The 22,480-nt window shown below is 42.7% G+C and overlaps 1 protein-coding gene across 3 annotated transcripts; it reads right to left on the bottom strand.

Moving 5' to 3' along the window:
* Positions 1-254: 254 nt before the first annotated feature.
* On the bottom strand, positions 255-22,085 carry prrc2c (proline-rich coiled-coil 2C). Of its 3 annotated transcripts, none has more exons than XM_083563265.1 (34): positions 21,692-22,085; positions 18,063-18,233; positions 17,423-17,600; positions 16,172-16,281; positions 15,894-16,019; positions 15,466-15,758; positions 14,794-14,873; positions 14,498-14,637; positions 14,275-14,359; positions 13,325-13,508; positions 12,596-13,169; positions 12,243-12,409; positions 11,249-11,486; positions 10,730-10,934; positions 8,113-10,560; positions 7,828-7,988; positions 7,574-7,728; positions 7,015-7,390; positions 6,416-6,501; positions 6,118-6,312; positions 5,767-6,015; positions 5,538-5,630; positions 5,319-5,420; positions 4,949-5,135; positions 4,609-4,806; positions 4,392-4,513; positions 3,829-3,971; positions 3,500-3,734; positions 3,284-3,391; positions 2,987-3,181; positions 2,770-2,894; positions 1,201-1,327; positions 882-1,106; positions 255-787 (listed from the first exon to the last, which is right to left on the bottom strand). In XM_083563265.1, the coding sequence occupies exons 2-34, from the start codon at positions 18,175-18,177 to the stop codon at positions 533-535; spliced, it is 8,280 nt and encodes a 2,759-aa protein (XP_083419391.1). In that variant the 5' UTR covers positions 18,178-18,233; positions 21,692-22,085; the 3' UTR covers positions 255-532. The 3 variants fall into 3 exon arrangements, with proteins under 3 accessions (XP_083419391.1, XP_083419393.1, XP_083419392.1); XM_083563267.1 differs by having other exon boundaries at positions 2,791-2,894; XM_083563266.1 differs by having other exon boundaries at positions 15,894-16,016; positions 21,692-22,078.
* Positions 22,086-22,480: the final 395 nt, after the last annotated feature.

Raw genomic sequence — 22,480 nt, 5'->3', positions numbered from 1 at the left:
AACATTTGAAACAAAGATCTTTACCTACAAAAAGAAAAAAGGGGATAAGAAGAACGTTCAATGAACAAAGGAAGAAATCGCCCTCCTAATGTGATTCTAGTTGAGAAAAAAGTGGGAATTGATTATAAAAACGGTGCATTTAGCAGCAAATTTTCCTTTTTTTTCCCCTCGCCTTTTCTCTTCATTGTACATTAGTGATGTACGGTCATTTATGTTCTGTTTTTTTTTTTTTATGTCCATTGGAGAAAAAAAAAAAAGAAAAAAGTAAAGAAAAAAAAAAAAAAAACACAAAAAAATCTCCACTATGGAGAGAACAGGAGATCAATGGGAGTATCAGTGGGTGGTGGAACAGAAGAAAGACAGGGCAAAGGTGAGTGATCAACAGATTATAGCATACTTACACGCTACAATTCACCCAGCAAACCCTGCTTCCCATCTCCACAAATCGAACGAAATCTTCCCCTCTAACCATTATCTCCTGTCAAATCACTGCATCCATCATTGTGTCAGTCCTGTCAGAAGTGATGTTGCTTTACTTGCTGTCCTCTGATTTGATGGCCTGGGGCTTGATGGGACCGGTGCGGATAGGCTTGGTCGTAGAGAGAGCTGTGGGTTTATCGGGCTCAGTGCGTTCTTGTAGAGCCCCCTGGTGGTTGGGTGCGACACTGTCAATGGGCTTGCCTGCTCCGTCCATACGAGCAGATTTAGCAGCTGAATTCTTCATCTGCTGCTGCTGCTCAGAGAAGAACTTATGAGTCGACTGTAGTACCTCTGCTCTTTGTTTAGCCTAGAAGGGGACAAAAACGTTTGATAAAATAATACTTAATATTCCTATCCCACGCACGCACGGATCCTTCTAAATTATTTTCCATGAATCTCACCTTAAGGTCCTGCTCAGCCTTGAGAGCTGCATGCGTGCCACGAGGTGCTAGAGGCGGCCCAGGGGGACCTCGTGGAGGATGCTGAGGTCTTGGGTGTGGCATTAGGCCCCCACTAAGGTTTGGGGACATTGGGGGACCCATGGGGGTTCGTTGCACCCCTCCAGGAAAAGAGTTAGCGTGAGGGGGGCGAACCAGGGGAGACACCATGTTGGGCCGAGACAACAGCTATTTGGGAGAGAGACAGGAAATGAATGTTGGGTAATGGCCAGATAAAAATCCAATGAATCAATAAGGTAAATTAATTCTCTCAGTGACGTACCTGCGGGTTGAACTGTCCAGGGAAGTGCTGTGGGATTTGGATGCCTTGTGACCCAGATTGAAACTGTTTGGGATACAACATGCTGTTTATCTTACTAGACTGATTGCTGGGGCTTGTGGAGCTCGCCCTAAGGAAACAAAATATGGAATTCAGATCAAGCAGTCAAGATTATTGTCAGATCAAGCAGTCACAATAGAGCCCTAGGGAAATCCTTTACATGATTAGACTGATACTTTATAATGTGAACCCATACATATGTACATGTACATTTCTGATTTGGCGTATAGAACCAAATGTATAAGCTATATAAGGAAATAAAAAGGGCAGAGCTGTCACTCACTACAGGACTCCCAGTGAAACTAAATGCCTAATTAAAAAAAAATAATAATAAATTGGGTATTTTCATAAATGATTTGTACATAAAAAGAATCTTTCAGGTTCTATATGAAATGCAGCTTAATGGATGCCATGTAACCAAAGAATGGTAAAGCTTTATAGTAGATTCTGACAGCATGTCTAACAAGCTTTCTGTAACCCAACAAACCTTTAAAAAAAAACCAATAATAAAGTAATGAGTAAATAAAACAACAAGTAAAGTTGCTTAAATCAGTCAGATTATCCAGAAGATAAAGCTACACATTGTCTGGGTCAAAATAATTTTTATATTGTTATAATGAAAAATGGCTTTCAGCAGACTGAATTTTTGAGTGCTTTAAAGTGCATTGTGGAAAATATAACATTTACACAAGAAAATATATATTATTAATAAATAAATACAGTAGACACTTCAAAACAAAACCAAGGATATTTTGTGCCTTAAACGAATGAATTAGAACCTACATAGTGGGAATAATCTAGAGAAACATTGCATAAACAATAACACAGAAAATAAATTAATTAATTCATTTAATGTCAATATTCCAATATTAAGCAACATTTAGTCAATACCAGTGGTGGACAAACAAAAAAATTTTAGTTGAGTGGGTAAAATATGACTGCAGTAAAAGTGCTTCCTTTAAACTTTCACTTGAGTAAAAGTATAAAAGTACTTGCCTTCAAATGTAAGATCAATAGTACTATGATTTATTATGGATATAATGTTCCATTATAATTTTTGTCAAGATTCTTAATCGGCTCATTCTATGTGAAACGACTGTTTCTCTTAACACACTAGTCAATTAAAAGAACGATAACGAGTCAAACACTGATTTTTATTAAAATTATCAAAAAGCCAAAACCAAGTCCAATCAGAACAAGTTTAAAAAAAGAGCACTTGCTTGACCCTGATAGGTGACTTGCTGTGTGTTTGACCAGTTATGTTTTTATACAAAATTAGAAATTCTAAAAATTAGAATAGAAATAATTACATACACATGTGAAACAGCTACTTAAGTACAGTAACGAATTACATTTACTCTCTTGCTGTCCACCACTGGCCAATACCAATTAAAGTGTTATGACTTTTAAAATAATGTTTTTTGCCTCAAACTACATAGTGTTCATAAAAAAAAAAAAATAAAAAAAAAAATAAAATAAAAATTTAAGAAGAAAAATTTAATTTGACATCACCTGGTATCCAGCAGTGTATACCTGTAGGGACTTGAGGTAGGGGTTGTGCTTCTTGCACTCACTGGGGGAGTTCCAGGTTTCACATCCATCCCAGTGCCAAACAGTTTTAAGTCCATATCACACATCTGTCACAAACAGAGTATTAGACTGGCTGAAACACACCATTCTTTTTTTAGAATTTTTTTTTTTTTATGAGATTGGAAGCGCACACACACACCTTGTTGGAAGGCTGCATCATGTTGTGCGTGTTCTGGCCAATAAGGCCACGGTATGCCTGGCTGCTTGGGGGCTGGCGGTTCATGTTGGGTGGCTGAGCCTGAGGTGGGTTAGGGGGCAGGGCCAACAGAGGCTGACCTCCACCAGAGCCAAAATTTGGCAATGATAGCTGAGAGCCAGGCATAGGAACAGTCACCTAATACAAGGAGAAAGGAATCACAGTATGCATATTACTGCACCCTAGAGAACAAACTTGTCTTTATCATGCACATATGAATATAAAGTGCTATGTGGATACCTGTTGTAGTGCAGAGCTGGGGCTCTGTGTCGAACTGTAGTAACTGCTCTGTGTATGCTGCTGTACTTGTCCAGAGTAAAGATTTGAATGCTGACTCATACCCTGGCGCTGCAACATAATCATAAAAGGAGTTAAAGCAACATTCCACAAACGAGTAGCCGAATTTGATACAAATCCTGACTGGAAATGTTAAACATCTGTTTGTGAGTTGATCACCTGTAGCATGTGTGTATCCATCAGCTGAGAGCCACCCATTCCAGAGGGCTGGTTGAGCTGTGGTTCAAACACAATGGGAATATGCTGTGTGTTGGAGGTTTGTTGGAATGCCAAGCTGGACTGGGGCTTAGCCAGCTCAGGGGGCTGCACTCCAGGGTAGCTGTGCAGCGCTGTTCCTGATAACATCATGGGAGATGGCTGGGACAAGCTGTTCTGCATGAAAGCCTGCTGAGACCTGGTGATATAGAAAAATAAAAACATGAAAATATAAAACAGGTCTGTAATTCATTCCTATACACCAGCTTAAATATGCAAAACATATGGGTTACCTGTAAGGCTGCATTGAGGAGCTAAAGAGATCTTGCGGCTGAGATACTGGAGGGCCGGTGCTGAGGCCGAGCGGAGCCTGGTGCTGTGGCTGACCCTGAAGAGAGGCGTAGATTGGGATAGGAATCTGCTGCACCGCTGTAGGCTACAGGAACACAGAGCAGAAAGTCAGAAAGCAACAACACTGCAAATGCAGACGAAAGTGCATATACATAAAAACACTTGAACTTTGATTTACATACATACATACAACTTTACTAATAGAATATTAATCCACAAGAATAATACACTATTGTCAACTAGGAACGCAACAGTGTGTTGATTCTAGTACAATGCAACAAATAAAGCAGGGGTCTTTGGTTTCGGAAAAAGTTTGGGGTCCCCAGATATAAAGCTTTAAACAGTGAAAGAGGGGAAAAGAGAAGGGGGAAAATAAAATAAAAAATCATAATGAAAACCCACTGCACCCAGAAATTCATCTCTTTTTGGGCATGAATCAATTACAGCACGCTTACAAATAAAACAGACTGATGTACATATAACCAAAAAGGTGTGCAAAATGTACCTGTGAGAGTCCAGGCTGAAAGCCTTGCTGCTGGGCTATGGGTGGAGGAGGCATGCGAGGATGCGGTGTGCTAAACAGATGGCTGGTGTCCATATAGTAGGCTGAGATCTGTGCAGCAGAACCTACACACAGCATCAGCATACGGTAGAATAACATATGAACTTTAAAGGTAACAGAACAAGAATGGTTTTGCTGTTAAACCACATGAACAGTTTACCTGCTGCAGACTGAGACACAAAGACCTGTGGAGTCTGCTGCTGCGGTAACAAAGACTGTACACAACCGAGCTGGGAGAAGTTGCTGTTGGACATTCCTGAAATCTGCAGCTGCTGTGGTTTCACCTTACATATGTTAGGAGGGTCTGACGAAGATGTGGTCTTGGTGCTCAAAGATGACGTGGTATAAGTGGATGAACCTGTAGAAGACTTCATGTTAAGATCAAATCTATCTAGATTCATGATGAATGAATCAAAGACAGTGGGTAGATTTCAGGATTTTAACAATATAGGATTTAATTCATGGGTTTCTGGGGGCAAGGAGTATTTATCATCATATACCTGACAATGAGGTGCTGGGTGTCACTGAAGCAACAGGGATCTGGGGCATGGAGGCACTGGAAAAGGAGCTGAAAGAAGCACTGCCTGCACCTCCTCCGCTGGTGATCGGGGAAGCAGAAGAGGTGACAGGAGAGCTCTTCTCTCCCAGACTTGGAGAGTTCTCCCATGCCTTACGAGCTGACTCCATCTGTTGAGGTGCAAACACAAGAACAGGCTTAGAGACATTTCTGATGTAGAAACTGTACAACGTATACACACTACAGAAATTAATAGGATCGTAAAAGATAAAAGGTTTCAGGCTTTCTAACAAACAGACAAAGTTTAAAATCTGCAAATAGTTTATTTCCAAAATAAATGCACTGAACATCACCTTTAGCGTGAGGTCCACTGTAGCAGGAGAAACCGTGCTCAGGCTAGAGGTCTGCTGCAGGGTTTCTCTACGAGGCAGGGGGAGTGAGGGAGGCAGTGCCACCTGAATATTCAAAAAGAGGAAGAAGGCATCAAAATATAAATGAGTGAGGGGCTGGTTAATAAGAACAAGCAGGACAAGCAGAGAGAAAAAGATATATTAACTGCAACTGTGGCTTACATTAGCAACTATGCTCTCCTCCATCTTGCTTCCACCAGTAGCCACAGCGTCAGCCAGCGAAGAGGACGGAGTAGTGTAGTCAGTTACAGATTCCTACAAAACAGCAACAATAATTCACATCAATTTACTTTAAAATGTCACACATTCAGCTGAATAACATTGATCTCCATTATAAATAAACTAAATAACGTAGATGAGTGTAGTCCTGATGTTTCGGTTGGCTTCATACCTTGGTACTGCTTGAATATTCAGCTGAGGGTACCGTGATCATGCCTTCAATATCGCCTCCTAATTCTGGAACCTTGTCCTGAGCAGGAGAGCTAGTGTCTCTTTCCCTGTTGCAACCAGGACCACTCTTTTCTAACACATCTCCTTCTGATTGCCGCCCGTCTTTGGCCTTCCGGTTCTTTAGCGAGCGCTCCTTACCGATTGGACCAGGTTTGTACTCCTTCTGCTCGGGAGCAGCAATGTCAGGCAGCTGGTAGAAATGGATTGCAGATTTTAATGCATAGCAAGAAACAAAAAATAAAAATGACCAACATTAGAAAAAAAAAAAAAAAAAAAAAAAAAAAAATATTACCTTTTGGGGTTTGATAGGTCCAGCACGAGGTTGTTTCTGTCTCTGTTCTTTGGGTTCAGGCAGTTTATTGTCTGATGTTTTTTCCAGCATTGCAGGTGCTCCATCACTGTCTGTACTACCTGCTGATGAGGGAGCACCAAACTGGATCCGTTCCATGCCAATTTCAACACTGCTGTCTGTTGCTGCCTTCACACCCTAAATATATACATCAGAAACACTTAATCCAAGTCAACAAAATGATTATATAAAAATCTTGAATTACTGTAAATTATGTAATACAAAATAACACCAGACTCACTTCAGCTGTCACAGTGCCAGCAAAAGAGGTAAGAGGTTTATTCCAGGCACTGACTGACGGTGGCTGAGGGGGGCTGATGGGCCCGACTGAAATTCACACACACAATTATATAAATAATAATATAAATAAAATCACATCAAGATACACTATTATTGTCTAAATAACTACTGGAAGAATAACTAAATAACAAAAGTGAGTACATGTACACCGATACACCTATTCATGCCAATTTCTTTCGGTACAGGGCTTTTCCATTAATTTTATTAAATTTTTTCGATTTAATTTGTGCCAATTTAATCAATATAATAAGCAGAAAGGTGTATTGCATTAATTTGATTTACACTACTTTACCCAATTTATGTTAAAAATAGAAAAATATATGATTAAACCAAGCAGGCATTTTAAAATCACAATTGTTTTAAAAATGTAAACTGTTGATGTTCAAAAATTATAATAATTACACAAAAAAAGACGCAATTTTTTAAATTTATTTCCCGTAACTGAACCAAATCATTAATTTTGTGTACCGTTACACACCTAATATATACACAAACAATAAATATATATATAAATATATAAAATTAAAGAAAATGTGTTACGTTTCTTGACATCAGTAAGAACAGTGGAGCCAGCCACTTTATTCTCCCACAGCTCAGTGCCCAGGGTGCTGTGTGGCTGGGTTTTAGTGGAAAAGTCCACAGATGCAGGTGGCAGAGGAGCCACAGCACCCTCTAGAGGTTGAGAAGATGCGGTAGTCTGGGTCTGGGCAGAAAGGCTGTGCTGGGAGACAGCGATTGATTGTTGTGGCTGAGACTGTGGAGGTGGCTGAGAGGAGGTCTGAATCTGATGGGCTGTAGATGGAGGCTGCTGCTGTGATGGAGCTGATGCTTGTTGCTGTTTTCTGGCAAACCGTGGTGGCAGTTTGGAACCACCTCCACCCCTGCCCTTTTCCCCAGAGCTTTTTTTACCCCAGTTCTATAGAAGAAGAAAAAAAGTTATATTTTAATGTCAAAATGTGACTTATTGCTCCCATTAAACCTTTCCTACTACATTTTTGGACAAAAGTACAACAAATTCAGCAGTGACATTCTTTAACTCTGCTGCAACGTTTCACAAAATTAACAATAAAGTGTAACCATTCAGCCAATCAATGCGAACCTGAACAGTCTGCTCCTCTTTCTTTCTCCTTTCTTCATCCTGCAGGCGTTTCTGCTGCTTTCGAGAGACCACCTCGGTGAAGCCATCATCATTAGTGTTGGACTGCGGGTCCTCCAAAGTAGTCACCTCTGGATGATCGTCAATGATTACCACACCTCAAGACACAAACACACAAGGTGAAATTAACATCTTAAAAGTGGAGGTTTGATGTTAATAGGGGTAGAATTTGATTAAACATGATTTTGGTGACTCACTGGCATAATTGTTAAGGTCAAACTGGGATAATGCGTTCTCTTTCTCCTTAGGCTTTTTGACCGGTTGCTTGGACTCCTCTTTACGACGGGCAGGTGCTGGATCTTTACTAGACTTATGATTTGCTCCAGTCTGGGAAGCATCTGCACTTTGAGCAGAAGCACTGCAGAGAAGAAAATTCAAAAGATTGGGTTGTCAGTATGCTTATGGTGAAATCCTAAAGACATGTAGAAGTTTGTGTTGTTACACTTAGGACTATATAAATAGGTTGACTAAAAGGAACTCACCCCCTGCGTCCGGATTTGGCTCCTGAACCTCCTCTACGCTCACCCTTGCCCCCTGTGTACCCTCTGCCAGCCGCCTTTGCACCAGGGTTACCCCTCCGATTTTGTCGGTCTCCTGGCCTTTGACTGGAGAAGCTCCTTTTGGCTGCAGGAATTGCCTCACGTTTTGGAGTTTGCCCTGCCTCTGCAGGAGATTTGCTCTGGATTCCCATGGTTTGGGGAGGTGCAGATGATGAGGATGATGTAACAGCAACCACAGCATCAAGCGCACCCTTTCTCTCTTCTCGTTCTCTCCTCTCATTAAAATCACTACTTTCAGAAGCAGTCTCCCACTCCTCGTTGGCCTGGTCTGAAGAGTTTTGATTAGACAAGTCTGGTGATTTGCTGCCAGCAGCAACCACTATATTGGTTCCTGTTTCTTGAAGTACAGCCGCTGTTACAGGAACCTCAGCAGGAGTGGGGACCGTGGTAATGGATGCTGTGGGCACTATAGAAGGACCTTCAGAAAGGGTGATGGACATTCCTTGAGCTTTGGACACTGCTGCAGAAACAGAATCAGAGACCAGAGCAGGCAACTGTGTTGCTGCAACAGTTGCTGCTTCACCTGCTATGATTGCTGCTTCACGTTCTTTAAGTCTCCTAAACCGTGGTGGTTTATCCTGTCTGGGGGGTCTCGCTGGTCTTGGCCGACGAGGTCTCTCTCGAGTGCTTTGTCCAGCTTCTCTTAATTTCTTGCCCTCGTGTTTGGGCAATCGCTGCTCAGAGGCTGTGCCATCCATGCGAGATGCCTCTGCTTCCTCTGGCCTAAATGTCTCCATAGGTTTGGAAGGCCAAGGCAGGTTCTCCCTCACCCCAGCCCGACGCATAGGAGCAGACCGGTTGGCAACCCTCTCTCTTCCACCACCTCGCCGGTTGTACAGTCCTCCTCTACCACGTCTCATTGGTTCCCCCTTAGGAAGAAATCCAGGTTTGGGCCGACCATCCTCTTCCCGAGGCCCAGGTCTATCTGGTAAATGCCCAGGTCTAAAACCAGAGGCAGCTTTTGCAAGGGGGCGAGAATCAGGCAGTTCACGACGCAGAGGTCTATTAGGCTTAGCAGTGGGCTCACGGTCAGAAGGCCCGGTATCACTGGCAGACTCTCTGCCCTCACTCTCAGAGTCAGTGTCCGATCCTCTTCTTCGCCTGCGTTTGGGCATCACTTCAAAATCTGAACTTTCACTGCGAGTCTCACTTTCCTCACGGCACCGGAAACCTGCAGTGGCACTCAGGAGGTCAGGACGGGAGCGCGGCTCTCGGTACGCGTACTCAACACGCTCAGGGCGACTTCGCCCACGGCCACCTCGTCCTCTTCCACTGTAGCTGCCTCGATAACTACGCCCACGTGAGTAGTACTCACCCCGACCCCGCCCTTTGAAGTTGGCATCAGCAGGCCAGTCATGCTCCCTGTCCCTTTCCCTGTCTCTTTCCCTCTCCCCATCCCTGTCCCTCTCTCTTTCCCTCTCCCTCTCTTCCCTCCGATTAGCTCGTGACAGATTGGATTCTTTTCGAGAAGATAGTTTGGGTTCAAGGCGTTTATCACAGAGTGGTGGTTTGCTTTGCTTTTCCTCCTGGGTAGTGTTGGCTGTTGTGCCTAAGGGTGTCTGGGGCTCTCTTGTTTTATGAACAGTAGGTGCTATTCCTTCTTCTGGTCCAGCCATAATCTCTTTTGTCCCTTCATTGGAAAACTTCTGGCTATCTAACATCGTAGTTCCAGCAGACAAGGGTTTTTTGAGAACAGTGCTCTCTTTTTTAGATCGATCCCCTCGCTCATGACGCTCTTCTTTCTCTCGCCTCTGCTCCCGTTCTTCTTTCATGTCCCGCAGGATGGGCTTCTTTATGGGCCCTGACCTCCTAACTGGCCTCTCTCCACCGGCTCCTTCTCTTCTCCCTCCGCGAGACCCCCAGCGTAACTCGCCCTTCTGTTTACCAGGTGCCTGTAGGGGCAGCTTGTCTGCTTTGTGCATACCATCAGTAGAAGTAGGTGGAGTCGCACGGTTGTTAATCACAGACCCCTGGCCAATGGGCTCCTTCCTGGAAATGTCCTCTAATCTTTCTGCAGCTTCAGGGAGATCCACAGTCTTCTGGACTATAGTAACAGCTTCAAACCTGGGCTCTTCCAATTTAAGAGAGTGACTTGACCCTTGAGAAACAGTCCTCTTCAGAACAGCTTGCCCAATGGCCTCAACGTCCTCTCCTCCAGAAAGCGTGGCTACCTCAGATTCAAAGGAAGAGACGGCAGGGGCTCTGTCTGTATGTAGCAGACCTGGTACCTCTTCTGATACATGACTAAAAGTGGACAGCGGCTCAGGTGAGTCTCTGAAAAAGTCTTTCTTTCCCCTCGTTTCCAGCGTGCTGTGCTCCTGAGGATACACTGATGACAGTCCCCTTTCCAGGTCCAGACCTGCCTCCAGTCTTTCCACATAAAAAAATAAAAAATAATAAAAATTTAAGAAAGTACATATGAGATGGAAAGTTCATATTTTAAAATAATCTCAAAGTTGAACTAATACTGATGAACTAATCAAACATCTAAACAAAAGTACTACAAGTTGACCAAATAAAGCTATTATGTTTAACACACCTTGGCTCCTTGCAGTTCTCCTGTACTTTAGGTGTTGTTGCAGATGTTAAGGGCTCAGTTTGAGGGTAAGGGTCAGAACCCCACACCATACGAGGCTCACTGGTCATCCCATGCTCTCTAATTGGTCTGTGATCAAAGGAATCTGAACCAGAACTGCTATTATCAGTGGGTTCTCGGCAGACCATCTGTTTCGGAGGCATTCTTCCTGTTGGGAAAAAGTTCAATCACGCCTAAATAATGATTTCTTTAAATGCAACATTAATAAAAGCAAAAAATGCAATGTACAGATTTGTGCTAGAGAGCTTAATCCTAGAACTAACTCCTGAAAAAATCCCAAATTGGTTTGTGCTCACAAAAATAAAAAATGTACTGTTAAATGTGTTTAGGGCAACAAGAAAACATCTTACTGGAACAATGGGGGTACTTGGTTTTTGTAGTACATTAAAAGGTGGCATAATGAGACTGATGATCTGTTGTGGAGAAGCCGAAAGAAAAAAGATTAAAGGTGGAATAATCTACCTGGATGCATGGGAGGCATATCCATAGGTGGGCGTCCAGACATCATACGTGGGTCCATATATGACTGCATCATCAGCCAGCGTGGGTCAAACCCAATGGAGGCCAAGTGTTGGTGATGTGGACCTATTGGCTGATAGAGAGAGCGGTGCTGAGGGGGCACTGACCCCCCTGAGGGGGACACCGTGCCTCCACCGGTCTGCTGCTGTTGCTGCTGCCACTGCTGTTGCTTCAACTGCTCCTGGAGGCAATATTACATGCATCATGAGGCAGAATGTTTTCTTTCATATGCATTCCATTTAGGGTTGTAAGATGAAAGATTACTGGAAACTTCATCTGGGAAATTTTGGAAATATTGCAAGTTGGGAGCTTACCAAGAATATATGGGAGTTAATTAAACATTTTGGGAAATTTGTATATACCATCATACAAATAAACATTTTGACTTTAATTGTTAATTTATAAGAATTTTTTGTATAATTTTGTTGCACAATAGCTTACACACAGGACAAGGATGGTTTAAACTAATTAATTTAATATTAATGCATTTTAGACAACTTGTGTGCAGGATTCAAAAAGTGATGTGTTATGGAGAAATGCACAGTGCATGTAGGCGGTGTTTTCTCAGAAGCCCTGCGGTAAGTGTGTGCACGCATGTGATTGTTGAATGTACAGGGTATAAATTCAACTGAAATTGCATTAAATCTGGTTGTTAAAACCTGCAGGATTTAAGTTCCCTGTTATCAGCTACCCTGCAATTTAGTAAACTCCCACTTTATTCACATTAATTCATGTAGAAAGATTCTAGTCTTAAGTTCCTGAAATTTTGCAAACCTAAATCCATTCATTAGCTTAGGTGGTTTTAGAGAAACTCAAACCTTTCTAAAGAGTCTTTCTATACATAAATCATTAATTACCCCCAACAGATTTCCAAACACGCATTCCACTAATGCGAAACAACGGTTTATGAAACAAATTCTCTGTGTGAGTCAAATACCTGCTGTCTAAGAAAGCGGGGTGGGAGAGATTTCTGGAACTGTTTGGAGTAACCAGACGGGACTGAGGGGCGAATTGTGGCTCCTGCCTCACCCTCATTCTCCAGCTGTGGATGGGGCATTTCCTCATTGACCGTGTGATCAAGTCGAGTCACCTGAGGCTCCTCTACTGCAAAAGAATATACAGCAACGATTGTTTTAAAGAAATCGTACTCAAACATCGATTCAATGTTTCTTCTATTTAATATGGATTGTGTTCTTTTCTTAACGTGCTAGAATTTGTACTGCACCAAACTAGGTGATTGAGTTATAGGCACTATCCCATACAGATATGAATTCTCCATCCCATTCTTACCTCTGCACTCTTCTGGGTTAAAGTAGTCTCTAATTGGTTGTCTTTCCACCTGTACCTCCTCAACTACTGCAACTGCAACTGCAACATCCACCTCGGCTTCCTGCGATTCGCTAACAGTCCTTTGAGGAGGAGGGCTGGGTTGCCTGGTAACAAACTGTGGCTCCTCCTCCACACTTGGCTCTGGCCCGTCATTGGAAGGTATAGGCACAGATGAGAGGGGTTGCTGTACAGGAGCAGGATGAGTGGATGAGGGTTCAGCAGGCAAGACTGGCAATATTTCAGCCTCCGACTCATTGCTCTGGAGAGGCACAGTAGATTTCGGTGCTTCCGGAGTAGCAGCAGGCCGCAGTTTTTCATTAAGGCGTTTAAGTTTCTCGGCACAGGCCGCTAGCCTCTGCTCCTCCATACGCCTCTCCTCTTCCTCACGGCGCCTCCGAGCGCGCTCCACAGCCTCAGAGATTTCAGACTGCTTCTTACGTTTCTGTCGCCAGGCCTCTGAGTCATCCTCACCACCACCATAGGCTGTGGAAGGTTTCAATACACGAGCTGCGCCAGTTCCGGCAGACCTTCCAGTCTGGAAGAATAAAGGGCCTGCCATCAGAAAGCTCCCATTTCCAACAGCAAAGAATCTTTTGTGCAAAATGTATTGAAACTGAAATACTGTGTGCCATACACAGACCCCAGAGTCATGATTTAACAATCAGAAAATTTACAATTGAAGATGAATACCTGGTAGTCTTGAGACTGTCCTTTTTTGCTGCATTGCGTTCCACTGGCTGGTGAGGAAGCTCTAGGCTCCCCGCCGTCTCCCCATGAGTTCTTGCACTCACGTCTTTCCTCCCCACCTTCTTTCCAACCCTCCTGGGTATCTTTGTTGCGCGATCGTATGCGGTCCACCTTATTTACCCACTCCCTGTATGCACAAAACCCCCCAAAAACAACACCCCCAGAATTTAAGTTATAAACACTGTGAAACATACTAGATAACTTTCATTTATAAGATTGGAGATAAAGGTGAAAAAGGTAAAAGGTGCTTTTATACTCTTATATACGACCTTCCGATCAGTAACCCAGAGCCTTAACCATCAGCACATCCACAAAAGAAAGAGGTTAAAGCCATAGTCAGTACTTGTATCTGCTTTGTGCTTAAAATCTTTGCTATCTGTTCTTGTATTTGGATTTAAAACTTGAAAGGGCACGATCAATACCCAAAGTATTTTATGTGAACCCTAGAAAACCATAGAAAACCATGAAAAGCAAACTTTTTAGTCACAATTTCTGACAACGATTTACAGAAAACTGTTTAACTCCTGCAGAACTGCTTTTTATCAACTGGGTTTATCAAAAGGTTCGGCTTGCAACAACTTGTCTGTTTTATCAGGGGTACTATGGATAGCACTAATGTATGTGACACCAATCATTGTATAATCCAAACTCCTAAATGAGTAGCTACAGACAGTGTATAAGCAAGTTCTTTCACGTTCATTCAGGATGACTTATCACAAGACTTTTTTTCCCTGTACATAAGATTAGGAAAATTAATGCCAAAGATAAATGTTTGGTGTAAGTAGGGAGGTCAGAAAATAAGTAAATAATCGCTATGATCACCTTAAACTGATTCCTTGATATAAATGAATTCAACTTAATATCCAGGTGGCTTTAAGGAGATTAGCACTCACCAGTTGTCTCCTTTCTCCTTGGCTGCATGATCCTCATCGTCACTGAAATTCAGTTTCTCTGTATAGTCAACTTCCATCTGAGCACCTGGAAGGAGGAAAAATCATTAAGTGGTCAGCATGGCATTAAGAAGCTAAACGCAAAGCTCCTTGGGCTTATAGTAAGAACAGATTAGAGAACAAACCACTAAATAGTTTAGATTTATGTTAAAGAGCACAAACTTACCAGCCCAACCCTCATCAGCATCGGTGTCTAGATTGTCAAGCTCTTTCAGTTCAGAAGCACTAATAATTGAGGGTCGGTCTGGATCCTGAAGCCAGGCCTGTGGAGGAGGCTGGACAGGTCTTCCACTAGGCCTTGGACCTCTAGAAACAGCAGCAGAGAAAGGAATAGGTAAAAAAAATTAGAACGTTCACAGAGCTGAAAGAAATTGTTAAAGTAATTGCAAATGCAATCTTACAAGGATATGCCCTGCTCGATGACACTAAAACAAATATATACATTCTGGCTGGATTACTCACTTCGCTCCATCTTGCTGCCCTGGGTATCTGAAGTTTCCTTGTACAGGTGCATAAGGCATACGAGGGTAGGCATGGAACATCTGCACATTAGAAAGAACAAAAGAATGATTGCAAAACACTAAAAAATGTGAACCAAACATTGCTGAGCCATAAGGCCACAAACTGAGGCAAAGAACAGTGTTGCAGCAGTATAATCTGTGCTAGAGATTAGGATTGAGTAACAAAACGTTTTACACCAGACAGACACAGTCACATACTATACAATTTGCCATGTTTCCTGTGTTTTGTCAGAATATTTTATACGCCCAACTTAATGATCAAGTGCCAGTTTTGTTTTGCTTCATATAATTGCAAGAAAACAAATCCAAAGTATGCATGCGTGTCACTGACTCGCAGACCAGACTAAGTGTGAAAGCACCAGTACATTTCAGTTCATTTAAGACACCCAAAAGCAAGAATATACAAAAACTACAAACCACATTAAGGTAAAAAATGGTCGTAATTCTTCAGTTAAATGTTAAAGTCAGGCAAAGTACTTCAAACACAGTTTCTATATGGCCCCCTTTCGTTAACTCCAATGTCTGCGTTAAACTGTAAAATGAACTGTTTTGCTGTTCAAAACAACCGTTTCTGTTTTTTTCCTTTTTGCAAGAACATTAAATCATGACTTACATAAGGTGGCATCATGCTTCTAAACTGAGCATGAAACTGGGAAGGGTCTCCTCCGGGTGGCTGCTGTCCACCGTTGAGTTTGTGCTGTGAGGCAGGAGCAGAAGGTTTGTCTCTGGAGTCTTTCTTTTCCCTGCCGTCCACAGAGGAGGGTTTCCCTGCCACATCCGTGTCTCCTGTTGGGGAAGGAGTGCCACGTCCCTGTCCTGCTTCCTCATTAGCCTTGCCGTCCATCTCAGTATGGCCGGGAGCCACGTTCAAGTTCCGACCCCCACCTTCACGCCAGCTGCCAACATCTGTTGAATAGAAAATTTTTTACAAAGAGCTTACAAAAAATATCAAGGGAGAAGAATTAGCATTTTGATTAACATTGATGTTTAAATTAACACTAAAGCTTTCATCACAATCACAGCAGGACTGTTTTTACTTACTTTGGGGTCTGAGGCTGGGGCCCGGTCCATACGGCTCTTCCTCTTGCTCGCCTGATTTCTCTGCCTCACCTGCTGCTTGTAAGCTGGGAAACTCCTGATGGAACTGGCTGCTTACTCTTGGAGCTGCTATTTGGAGAGAGAACACCACATTTTCATCCAATTCAAGGGTCGAATCTGATCAATACGGGAATAGATTTGAGACCTAGATAGAGATAATGTTTTTGTGCAGTAAATTTTAATCAGCATTTAATAAATGCAGTGTGTGCACTGTGCCTAACCATCCACTGGTCCAGGCTGCTTGTTATTGGCCCAAGAGCGGCTGCCCAGAGGATTTTCAGAGACCTGAGAGACTGGAGGCTTTGGTTGTGGTGGAGGAGTCTCTTGTTGCCTGCAAATACAACCAATAGAGTTATACATAACGTGACAGAAGGAGAAAGATTGACTTGAATAAAAGAGATAAAGGCGTCTTTAGTAGTGAGGAGCCTGGAATAAATTTTAAACCTTAAAACTTCCATCTAAAACCCAAATCTTAAAGAAATATCCACATTAATACGGCATTAGATCTTGCAGATTATTTTCTAACAGCAATTACAAGAAGTTTCATGAAGATCACTGGATTAGGGTTGTACGGTGAACAGACACGTCAACGCTGTTTTGACGGCAGTAGTTTCAACATTTCTCTATTTGTAACAGCGCCAATGTGAGCGAATCGCATTACGCAGTCTGATAAATCAAGAGTGCACAGCAACGCAAAACAGCATAAAGCGATAAAAGCGCGACGGAGGCGAAACCGTCGCATAGACGGGGGTCGAGGAATCGAGTACAGGTGCGTTTTGTCTTCTTTGCAGATGGTAATCCAAAAGAATACCTTTAATATATTGTTTAAATGTTACTGACTAGAGGAATTTGATGGCGTTTCACTGGATATTGTTTGCTGCTAGCTACCGTTAGTGAAAAAACGCGGGACTGAACACAGATTGATGGTGTAAAACTTATTTTTCTTGTGTGTCAGTTTTTGGCTGTTGTACAGTCTGACATTATGACAAATGAGATCCTACAGTTTGACATGGGGATCATGTTTGTACAGTCTGACAAGCAACAACCGCAAAGGACTATTAAAAAAAAAATTGTAATAAAATAAACATGCACACAGTGTGAGCCCAGCATATCAAGGAAACATCTGCAGGTGCGACACTAAAGAAAACTAAGTGAAACAGAAACTTTGAATATCATTCCCCTTTTTTTATTGGCATGCTACACTCAAGCATACACTTAATATACCTTCAGCATAGATGTTTACCATTGTAAAGATATATGGCTATTTTTATTTATTTAAACACCCCTTTCATTGGCTTAATATTTAGTAGCATTTAATTTCCTTGCTTTTGCAGGCTGCGTGCTGCCTTGAAAATTGAGAAACAGGTATTTTATGTTGGGTTATGTAGCAATACTAAAACATGACAAACCCAATACTAAAACCAGACAAACCTAATTTTACTTTAAAAAAGGCATTATAAAGCGTGATGTACCGTTCTTCTCCAGCCTGGTCCTGTTTTGAGGCCCAGCCACTGCCATCCTTGGGAACGATGCTGACATTGGGGTCATTGCCTTTATTTTCAGCCTTCAGACTGGGCAGGTTAGCTGGAGGGGGCATACGCCGACTGACCGCAACTTTGCCCAAACTCTGGAGTCCATGTCTGGCAGCGACTAAAAAGAATAATGTGTTGGAGACATGAAAAAGCTGATGTTTTGAGGACAGGCTACACAGATTAAAAAAAAAAAAGGTGTGACTTTAATCATGACAACACAGACATGCCCAGGGGAAGCAATTATAATGGACACACACAACTCTCATAGAACACTTGTACTCTATAGTACTTTATTGCCCTCTCACTTGGTGACTCAAGAGATTATTTTAGCTGATGATGCCCTGGGGGAAATGTGTTGGGGGTAAAGGAACCAAAGGGAAAAAAACCTTCTAGCCAGCATTTTACCTTCTACTCACAAACAGTACAACAAGTGGCTTTTTAAGCAAATGAACTTGATTCTGCAGGCATCATGCAAATCATTTTCCCAACCTGGGCAAAGACATTATAATTATTAAACAAATTAAACCAGACCTAACAAACTTTCATTTTCTAAAGCAATCACTGGTGGGTGCTGGCATACCTGCGGTTTTCTGGGTCTCCAGAGACTTGCCCTTGTAAGTGTTGAAGAGGCTAAGGGTTGCATACTTGGTCTTGCCATCCTTTGCCTTGGTGCTCTGCCCTGACTTCTCTGACATTTCGCTGGAAACTCATCGAGTCTGGTCCTCCGGTCTCACCCCTCAGAACCAGGCTCCTGTCCAGACGATAGAAAAAGCGAATGTGGTTGGTATTCTTTTGCCATGGAGTAATGCTGAGTCAGAGGGTTAAGTCATGATTCCTCTGGTAGGAGGACAAGACAAACCCGAGGGAGTGCAAGTAGGATTTTGCATAAAGTCAAAGTGATTGAAAAACTAGGAAGATGCACTAAAATCTTTCAGTATGTTACCACTTTAGTTAACTATGCCCCAGTTATTTCATCCAACATGCACTTTTAAAAGATCTGCACCTTATGATCACTATAAATCAGTCAAATATTTCACTGACAGTAGTCTTTACTAAGCAAATTAGTAATTGGACACACAACCACAAAAGATGTTTCCACAACCAAGAAAACCGACAAAAGCAAAAGTTTCCTGTTTTTTTTTGTGTTAAACAATGAAAGAAAAATTAAGATGCTGGCCAGATTTGTATTTGAAAGTCAAAGACAGAACACCATATCCCACAGCTGAAATGCTGACCTTTTCTGCCAAGATTACTAATACGACGTGCTTCGTTTGAAGAGTTTTGGAAGGTCAATGGCCAGCAAATAAAGCACTGGAATACAAGGTGTGCATTCAGAGGCTTACAATAAGTGCATGACACAGTACACAAAAAAAGCTAAGCTCTACGATGGACATGCTGAACGAGGAAACTTAAACAAGGTCTCCAGAGAACTGAAAGTGAAACTTTACTTGTTACCATGAATCCAGACACTGCTTTCACAAAGCAAGAAAGCTTTTATACGTGTCAAAAAAAGTTAGTTATATGCTATTCAAACCCTTCATGGTTTTTTTTTTTTTTTTTTACCAGAAGAGTCTAAAGTGAGGGATTGGTGGGAAAATTAACAGGATCTGAGGTGATCGAATTAAACAGCAACTATGAAAATCTTATTGCGAGATTCTAATGGTTAATGTAAAGCATCAGACATGATGGCAGCATGTTAAAGACAACGTGCGCCCAGTGTTTAATATTCATAAGACGCCACTCGTCCTGCATGCGCACCGATTAAAGTGTCAAAAAAAAGGGAAGTTAAACATATCTGGTTTAATGATGAATGAGCGATAGAAGACAGTAACTGTCCTGATAGCAAAACTTTCAGATCAGGATCCAGAATGAAGTTGTATTCAGTGCAGTGCAGTGTAAGAGTGTTCTCTCTTCATAGATTAAGTGCCTGTGAAGTTCAACATGCCTCCAAATGGCTTCAAACTCTTTGTAACTAAGTGTTCAGGATGGGGGGCTTTTTAGTAACTTAACTGCTTTTTCCCCCATCTTGCTATGACGAGAAAGTAAAAGAAAAAGGTGAAAGTATAACACCATCCTGTCGTTCCATATTCACCACAAGGTTTTATTCCTAAGTGATATATTAATGAGAATATTGTATAAGTGTTTTGAGATGCTTGAAAGAAAAAAGAAAAGAAAAAAGTCAACAAGAGTATGCAGCTAAATTCACCTTCATAAAACCAGCTATGATAAACACCATATTTGAATCCAAGTCACATAATGAAGGCATCACCAGATAACCTCTCCCTACAGGACTGTTTTATAGAATGTAGCACAGGGCCTGAAGGGCTTTGAAGTCAGCAGGTGTAATTTCAAGCTTCCAATAAAACAAGATGATGCATTAAATGGCCAAATGTTTGTGGCCACCTGGCTCATACACTTTTCAAACATCCGATTTCAGATTTAAAAAAAACAAACAGGAGGATGCTTAATGTCCGTCACTGTAACAGCAAAGTGAAATGATTTCTTCACATATCCCTGAGAGGTTACGAAGATGAAGTCAAAGCACAGGGTCAGCCAAGACAGTGCTTCTGGAGCACAGAGGGGTTAAGTGCCTTGCTCGAGGGTCCAAGAGTGAAAGCTTGGTGACAGTGGGGCTGGAACCAACAGCCTTTCAATCAGTAACCCAGAGCCTTAACAACAGCTTCATTAGTCCCCTCGCAGTTATAAGAAGCCTTAATCTACTGCAGAGACTGTGCACTTATCCAGCTAAAAGAACAAGCAATAACAAGCTCTGATGTTGTTGAGGAAGTCTGAGATTTTGTCACCATTTTAGTAAAACCCAAGAGCGTTCAGCATGGGGTTGAAGTCCGAGCTCGGCCAAAACCATGGAAAGCATTTGGATTTTAATCTCAAACTGATTTTACATCCTATACAACTTTATGGCAGGGATTTAAAACAGAATCACATATGAATGTAATGGTCAGGTTTCTGCAAACATTCAGCCATTAAAAGCAGGGTTAATGTGTGAATGTTTGGGCATAATAAGGTATAAGCCAAAAGATATAAGGATCCCAAGAGGACAATGATGGGTGAGGCAGGGTCCAGAATTTGAGCTAATCCATTTTCCCGTCCCTTAGAATAAAAGCCAATCTGTTACCCACGTCCTTCTGCCTCACAAGCGCACGAGCCAATCACAACACCAGCATATTCCCAAAAAGCATTCAAGCGATCGCCAGTATTGAGCTGCAGCCCCAAGGGGACAAGCCAAACGTCAATAGCCCTTCACTAGGACTGGCCAGTGTGCACCGAGTATAACTTTGGCACATCCATTAACGATCCTGCTGCCAGAATCCAAGCAAAGCCTTGTTTGCCTGTTGGTCGAATGTTCATTCACCTACTTCCTCGTTAAGTGTTTCTTGGTCTTCCTCTGACTCTTTCCTGAGCAAGTCTTCACTTAGAAAAGGAAGTAATAAGACATGATCTACAGGACGCCTACAGCCTGCTCATCTCAGTGTGACCCTTATTACAGCAGAGAGAGATTATTTATTATATATGATCTCTTCCTGCTTGGGGTGTCTGATGCTGGAATGTCCCTGGGTAGTTAATAAAAAACCTGGTGTTTCGTGACATTGCAAATGGTCATTTCCTTTAACTGGTAATGGCATATCAGAATAAATGTAGTCACACTCGACTGTTGCTGAACATTGAGTGGGCATTGTGTCTGGCCATGCACTTGAACAGCAGATCATCAAACTGGTCAGCAGGAAAACCTTCGTGCAGTCTTGGATTTGGCTTCATGGGGGTTTCTCCATGATTGAAGAGCGTGTGAGACGCTGAGATCTGAGAGTGCCGGCCCTTACGGCAAACGAGACACAGAGACAGACACAACTAGCATGTCTTTAATACAGGGGTGGGGGGTGAGGGGGGGGTGAAAGCGGCCTCCGGTTCAGAGCCCCATTATCCAAACCTTAAACTTTCTAACCTCAAAAAACACCACCTGAAACCGAAATACACGTTATGACGGTGCAAATGTACACATTTTCACACCCGGTCCCGGAGCCCAATCAATCCTGCTCCCAAATTCCCAGTGCTGCTAGCTCCACATTAGCCAGCTAGCCGCAGCTAGCCCAGCCCGCATGCTCACTGTCGAGTCTACGCGCTTTTCTATCCTCTGGTTAAAAAAAAGAAAGCAACCGGTGTAACAAAGCGAAACGTGTTTTTGAGCATTACCTGTTTCCCCCGGTCCCGTCGCAGACTTTCCCCGAAGGCCTCTTCGCCCCGTCAGAGTTTGCACGCGTGTCCGAGCGGCTACTGCTGGATTACAAAAGCGATGCTAATGCTAACGCTAACACTGATTAGCCAGATCTTACAAGCTCCTTCCAAAAAGCAAGGTCGGTCCAGTGGCTTTGCTCTTTCTTTAACGTGTGTGAAAAGAAAAAAACAAAACCGGACAGGCCCGGTGGCTTCGCTTGATATATATTTTTTCCTCTTCTTCTTCACCTTTTTTTCTCCTCCCCGTTGACTTGTCTGAGACGGTAGAGAGAGATAGAGAGGCCCCCGCTCGCGCCGCCGCGGCCTGTCGCGCAAATCAAAGATGGCAGTGCGCCAATCCACGAGTCCCCTGACGTCATTACGTAGCGGCCGCGCGTACGCTTTTAGAAGGTGCGCGCTCGTACGCGTTTGGAAGGCGCGAGACAGAGACAAGAGACGGAGCGCGCGCACCGGCAAAGGGAATCAGGATCGGAAACAGGTTTATTGGACAAGTGGATTTTTTCTAATTTGGTTCCAGCTGTTGGTGACTCTCAAAAGTGCAGACATGAATAACAATGTTAAACATGCTCCTGAGGTACCAGTGACCAGTGTTCCTGTCCATCTCCTCTACAAAGATCTGCTCAATTCTTCATGGCCTGCATCTGTATGGGTTTTTCTTAGATTGGAGGGCACTCTGTGTGGCCATTTGTCCATTTGGTGCCACCCAGATGAGAATGGGTTCCCTCTTGAGTTTGGTTCCTCTCCAGG

This window comes from Silurus aristotelis, assembly GCF_946808225.1.
Source record: "Silurus aristotelis genome assembly, chromosome: 15".
Lineage (NCBI taxonomy): Eukaryota > Metazoa > Chordata > Actinopteri > Siluriformes > Siluridae > Silurus > Silurus aristotelis.
The sequence above is the reverse complement of the archived record's forward strand: the minus strand, read 5'-3'. Positions and strand labels throughout refer to the sequence as shown.